The sequence below is a fragment of the Pinus tabuliformis genome, chromosome 6 (assembly GCF_031772625.1).
Source record: "Pinus tabuliformis cultivar Carrire ecotype Pingquan chromosome 6, CPIR1, whole genome shotgun sequence".
Classification (NCBI taxonomy): domain Eukaryota; kingdom Viridiplantae; phylum Streptophyta; class Pinopsida; order Pinales; family Pinaceae; genus Pinus; species Pinus tabuliformis.
Genome location: NC_142292.1, coordinates 1299442772 through 1299449645, shown reverse-complemented (window position 1 = coordinate 1299449645; position 6874 = coordinate 1299442772). Strand labels below are relative to the sequence as shown.

The 6874-nt window shown below is 34.0% G+C and overlaps 1 protein-coding gene across 1 annotated transcript; it reads right to left on the bottom strand.

Moving 5' to 3' along the window:
- Positions 1 to 1356: 1356 nt before the first annotated feature.
- On the bottom strand, positions 1357 to 5126 carry LOC149263382 (sister chromatid cohesion protein PDS5 homolog C-like). Its single transcript, XM_089387999.1, has 3 exons — positions 5020 to 5126; positions 1699 to 1902; positions 1357 to 1542 (listed from the first exon to the last, which is right to left on the bottom strand). The coding sequence occupies exons 2-3, from the start codon at positions 1879 to 1881 to the stop codon at positions 1357 to 1359; spliced, it is 369 nt and encodes a 122-aa protein (XP_089244125.1). The 5' UTR covers positions 1882 to 1902; positions 5020 to 5126.
- Positions 5127 to 6874: the final 1748 nt, after the last annotated feature.

The window sequence follows — 6874 nt, the reverse complement described above, 5'->3', positions numbered from 1 at the left end:
ATTGGCATTCCCACTATAGTAGCAGTGACACAATGAGTCAATACCTATGTAATACATTTCGATTTTGATGATCTAATGAAAAATTGCACTTTATGATTTTAATTTCTTATGTGTTTGTAGATTTATCATCATTGATGTAGTACTAGTCGGATGTATGATTGAATTTGTATCAACATCATGTAAATGTTTTAGTTTGTAAATAGAATCTTTGTCTATATTTCACTTTTATGTGCATTTCACTAATTTGTCATCATGTTAAGTGGCTCAGGTAACAATATTACAAGTAAAAACAACCTATTTAACCCTAGATATAAATTATTTATGCAATGCTGCAAAAATCTATAGAAACAAGATGTCTTATGACATGGGGAACTATTGAGAGTCATGAGCTATGAGATTCTTCCATCCCTATCTACGGTTCCAGTAGCTACCCTATTTTGTATATGCCATTGGCATTCCCACCTACAGTAGCCAGTGACACAATGAGTCAACATCTATGTAATACATTTCAATTTTGATGATCCAATGGTAAAAATGCACTTTATGGTTTCAAATTTCTTGTTTTTGTCAATTCATCGACGTTGTTGTAGTACTAGTCGGATGCATGATTGAATTTGTATATTATATATAAATATTTTAGTTTCTAAATTGAATATTTTTTGTGTTTCAATTTTATGTGTATTTCACTAATTTGTCGCCGTGTCAAGTGACTTAGGTAACAACATTATAAGTAAAAACAAATTATTTAACCCTACATATAAATTATTTATGTAAAAGTTCAAATATCTATATAAACAACATATCCTCATAAGAAAATTAAATATTTGATTGGGTAACAAGGATCATCAACCATAAACCATCACATTGTTACCCTCATCAACCACAAGCCATAATCGTATTACTTTCATTCTTGTGGAGAAGTGTAAGACCCCTAAATACCAGCTATATGTCAGTCACTACAACTTCTCTCCGAACTCTTGACATAACATTAGTCCACGTTCATTAACTCGTATGTCCATCTATCATCAAGATAGCCTTGCTGTTTTATCTATCAATATCATATAATATATGAAATTAGAGGGTTTCTAGGAATGAGCAGTTAGGCATCAAATTGTGAACTAGATGCAAGCTCCTTAAAAATAAGAATAGAAAATTAAACGAACAAAAAATAATAATAATTAAAAAGAATGGAAGCCCTGTCTTCCAAAGGCTCTTCTGTAAACTATAACTATCATGTAGTTTGCCCTAGATAATAGAAGAATATAGGAGTATGGAGGGTGAGAAAAGACATGAATAATGTGCTTTGTTAGTGGCAGCACTTAGAATTTCAAAGCATATGAGAAGTTGAGAACATGTTTACCTAGCACTGGCAAGGAAATGTTGAAACATTTCAAGGATGAGATCATCACACTCAAGGTCCAGCATGACAACGCATGACCTGACTTTTGCAACAGTTTCTAAAATTGTTACCCTCCTTCCAAATGTGGGACTGTTCATTTGATCTAGTCCCTGAAAGCTTCCAACAATCAACTGAAATATTTCCTGCAAAAGATTAAAAAGAAGTTCAAATGTTTGAAATCATTAACTCAACTAGCAAACAAACAACAGACACTGTTTAACTCAATACAAGCTTAAATTACTCATACAAAATAAACAGTGAATGACTGGGCATATGTTTTGCAAGGAACAGAAAAGTACCCTCATTAAATCATCATTATATGGTGCTTCAGGTGCCGTTATTCTAGTGATTTCACTAATGCAAGTAACAACAATGAGCCTGACATCTTTGTCTTGGTGCCTTAGAAGCTCTGGCTTTACCAACGCACTCATGGATGGAAGCACTGCATCCTGCATTATCTCAGAAGGTGACTGTTCCACCATAGATAAATAGTCTTCCACTTTCTGAGTTGGGAACAATCAAGTATTAGCATCATTGAAAAAGGTTTAGTTAAAAAATTATACTCACAAAATGAGAGACAAATATAAGTAAAAATAGAGTATTACAAACAGAAAAGCTAATAATATAAGATGCCCTAGTGGCAAGGAGATTAAATACTCCTGTAGCAAATAATCGAATGGAAATGTGCCAGCCTGAGAATAATTAGATTTATAAATAAACCAGCAACTGATTAGACCAGCAGGTAAATTTAGGAGCTTCTCTGCAGCTACAGAAAACTCTAAGTATCCATTCCTGACAAGGCTATCCAACAACTGCCACTAGCATTCAATATTAAACTCCCCACTAAAAGTGCATTTGAGCTTATCTTCTAAAACAAATGAAGGATGTGACAGAATGTTTTTCCTCGTCCTATACAAAGGAACTTTACTTGAGAAAAGTTTGACTGTGACAAGCAAGAATGAACGAAAAAAAGACACTCAATACAGGATGAATAACATGAAAAAATATACCATCCTTTGCAATCAGATATTGCCCAATTAGCAGTATGTAAAGCATGTAAGATAGAACTCACCATCTCTGTTATAATCCACGCTGCTCCTATATATTCTAACGTAAGCTTCTTGCCATCCATAACATTGCCCAGTATATTCATGTGAAAATTAGGTGGTCCCATTTCTTGGCTTAAAGCCTAAATGTATCCTTAATTGTTAACTTCAAACCAATCTCTATGGACGAACCACATTCCAAAGTTTCCCTAATTGACTCCCTTGCATATTTGCTTTGAGAGATAGTTGTGCCAGACTTGAATTTTCCACTCCTCTAGGCCCTAGGAATTAATTCATAAGGCACAAGTTTGCCATCTCAAAGGCAATTTCCAAATTTTTCTTCGCTCATTTGATCAAGTCTTTGTAGCATACCATTATGATCGACTCAGACGTGTATGATCATGTCACATCATCTGAATTTTGTCTTAACATACAAGTTGTCGAACAAACTCTTTTTGAATCTAACATGCCAAGCAATTCCTTAAATCTCTATGTCAATCCTCTAGAGTTGCTTCAATCCATACAAGGCCTTTATAGGTTTGCACAAAAGCCCTAAGGATGTTACTTGCAAGTTGCAGGTATCCTCCTTCATATCAACATTTAGGAAGACATTCTTAACATCATCTAATGTACATTTCATCCAAGTTTTGCTACCAAAGCAAGCATCATTCTAATAATTGTGATCAATTCCATTGTAGATGCAAAGGCCCTATTATAAAATCCCTTCTTTTCGTGTAAAGTTCAAACCCTCTAGCCAAAGGCCCATATATATCCAATTTGTGCCATTCTTGTGTGTAACTTCACAAGTTCTAATGTCTTGTTCTTCATCAATGAAGAATATTCCTCATCCATAACACTCTCCTCATACATTGATGCTTTATCGAGGATGTCTTAGTTAGGATGAGTTCAAAATTTATTGTTATGAAGGCAAAGTTCACTCATTGTCTCATCCTACTAGTTTTCACTCCATGGTCACTAGGAATTCCATTTAACATTGAGTCTTCACTTGTTTTCCTTGACAAAAATGGCAGTCTTTGGTGGATCTAAACCAGTGCCTTCATCGGCATTAGCTTCTTTAGAATTGCTTGGTGTGTATTCTTTTTCATACTCGATTTTATGTTTCCTTTTTCATCATGAAGCATAGGAGTACTTAATTTTATTGACATCGAATATTCTTTGTATTCAACAACCCTTCTTATTAAGATTTTGGATCAGAGATATGATAATTCATTTCATTGGATGAAACAACAAACTCCAATATTATATTGATGTATAATTATACGCATAGGAGTACTTAATTTTATTGACATCGAATATTCTTTGTATTCAACAACCCTTCTTATTAAGATTTTAGATCAGAGATATGATAATTCATTTCATTGGATAAAACAACAAACTCCAATATATATTGATGTATAATTATACGCTAATGCTTGTAACAAGTGACCTCTATTAAGTAAGTTATCTTAATGTTAGCATTTAGAAGCATGTGACCAATATACAAATAAATATCAAGGCATCCAACCACATTCACTTCCTAATAGTGCCATGAACATGCAACACTAGATGGCATACATGAGAGATTGTGGTATAAAAGTTTACATGGGTAGCGTATCACAATTCCCACTATAATGTATTCCTTGCAACATTAACCGAATGCTTCATATTCTCTCCACTCATGTCCATGAATGTGTGCATGCATCCTTTTAAAAATTATATTGGTACAAGAGTAGCAAGAATGTGACCAAATTTAACACGGTGGACAGATGCTAAAAATTTTGTGCGAATTGCTCAAAATGTGAGAAAGTTCAAGGCAAAATAAGATGAAACAAATGGCAAGTTCAAATTTAGTTTAATTTGGAAATAAAATTAGAAGACAAACTTGCAAAGAAGAAGCATTTTATGCTTCAAAAGTTTCGACATTAAAATTATTAAGTTTTAAAAACCCATCTAAGAACATACAAGTGATGATGGCACCATAACGTCATCAAATGTATGGAGGAACGATCTTTGACATATAACAACATTTTTAATGACAAGAATAGGAGTGGCAACATCATAAATATTTGCAACAAAAGGTGACACAAACAAAATGATCTAATTCAACATGACAAAGCTCCTTGTAGAATTAGCATAAACACCACACATATTGCAAATAGTTCAACTAACCAACATTTGAAAGATGGTACTAATAAACTAAGCAAAATTTGACAACATCATTACAATGAAAATGGCGTGAAAATTAAGGCAAACTTCCAACTATATATTTTTTGAGAAGGTAATATTCCACAAAAGTATAAACCTATGATGTTTTCCTCAGCAACCCCACTCCACCCCACCCCCGCCCCGCAATGTCACAAGAAGTTTAAATAATCTAGCTAAGGGAAGGCAAAGCATATCCTTTTCTTCCTTCATAAATCCATAGTATTTATATGGTGGTAATTATAAGCATAAAAAAATATGATACAGGTAAACACACACCATGCACTAAGGGGTTGCTCCCTCTAATGTGTGAATTCCATTGATTCTTGTGCACAATTCCGCTCTCCTAAAATGAAGGCAAAATTCACACACCTTTAGTAGTCAAAATTCTCCTTAGCACAACAAACTCCAACTATCGTGGACTAATCAACCTTCTACCTCCTTTGAGGTCAAAGCCCTATGCTAAGGCATTGTTGTTCCAGAATAATTTCCTACCATAAAAGAATTTATAGTGAATTTGATTTGAAGTGTATCGCTTGCCAACAAGAGACATTATGTTAAACAAGTTGCATAGTTTCATATTTGATCATCCAATCTTTGCACAACAAACCAATATACTATTCAAGATCTACATCAACTTTAACAACAAATCTTTAGGAGGTGGCATGACATTCATCTAGCATCAATGGTTCATATACTTTCATGTAATCCAAACTGAACACTAGATGGATCCTTGTACACCATGATAACTCCAACTTAAAAGTGCTTTTTCTAATATGTTCAATGAGTGCATTGACCATATTTGACCAGCTTGAGCAATTTTTCCTTCTCCATAAAGAGCTCTTCCTTAACAATGAAGACACAACCCAACTTCATCTCTTGCATGAAACTAATCCTTTGCATTGATATGTTTGGGCTTTATGCTTTTACAGAAACAATAAAGACAATCCCAAACTATATCTCTTGCATGAAAATCAATGCTTTAAATTATTCATCGTGTTTGGCATTATGCTTCTATTAACACTTCTACAAAACTCCTCAAAGTTTACTGTGGTTTGTTGAACAACAATCAATGAACACAATGGCTTTCCCATGTGCAACAACCTCCATTGTAATTGCCTCAAGAATGGAAACCAAAATAACTAATGGATCCTTCAACAACAATCCATGGCACAACTCAATAAAGTTCATGTGACCATGTGTAAAGCACAACTATATTTGTGTTGTACTTTGGAGTATCTATTTCCAAGTTTAAAATCAATTATATATCAATATGATTTACTGCCTCAATTTGTCCCTTTGTTTGTGGACCGAATACAATATTCAGTTAGCGTATATCAATTGACACAACACTTGAGAGAATTAATTATGAATCTATTGTCACAAAGGGAGGGAGTTGATTAATGATGGTGGACCAAATTGTACAAATCCTTTTCAAAGAGCACATGAGTCCATGTTGTCTTCTTGCACAACATCGTGTCTTGAGTAGAATGCAAGAATAGGCCCTCTAATTTGGCAAAACTAACAAGAATCCAACAACCAAGAAAAAAATTCTTGTTTGATGAACTTGCATGCATCTAATGATAGAATACATAATCTAAGTGCAACAAGGGCTTTTGAGGGTGTTGAAACAAATTGTGCAATCAAAATATTCAATTTCAATCAATTCCATAGTGAATTTAACCATGATTCATCAAATTCTAACGAGAGAAAATCAAAAGTGGCTGACTGTGTTGCCTTGTTATCCTACCACCCTCGTGACACCCATATTGCTAAAAAAATCCACTATTTCCCTTCATGACCCCCTATCAATAAAGCAATCCACTACTAAACAAGTTAGTCATTTTCGATTGTCAATAATCATCCAAGGAAGCCTATTGAATTACTCAACATCCATATGCCACAATATGCTACAACTTCAGACAAATCATGCCATCAATTTATCTCAAGCAATAGAAATCGCAATGCAAATAAGCATGTTTATTAACTCCAAAGTATTACTATGATTTTGGAATGTTGTACTTCACACCACAATTGAATCCAATGATCAAAAAGGGGTATGGTATACAAATGATGTTAAATGAAAATCCATGCAAAGTTTTAGCTTTCAACAAGTAGTCATATAGCTCTCCATCCTCTGGTGTTGCAAAGTTCCAAGACAAAATAAATTTGCAGAGTCTAGACATTGCACATAATCTCCCTTCAAATGCTTGAATATAACCTATTT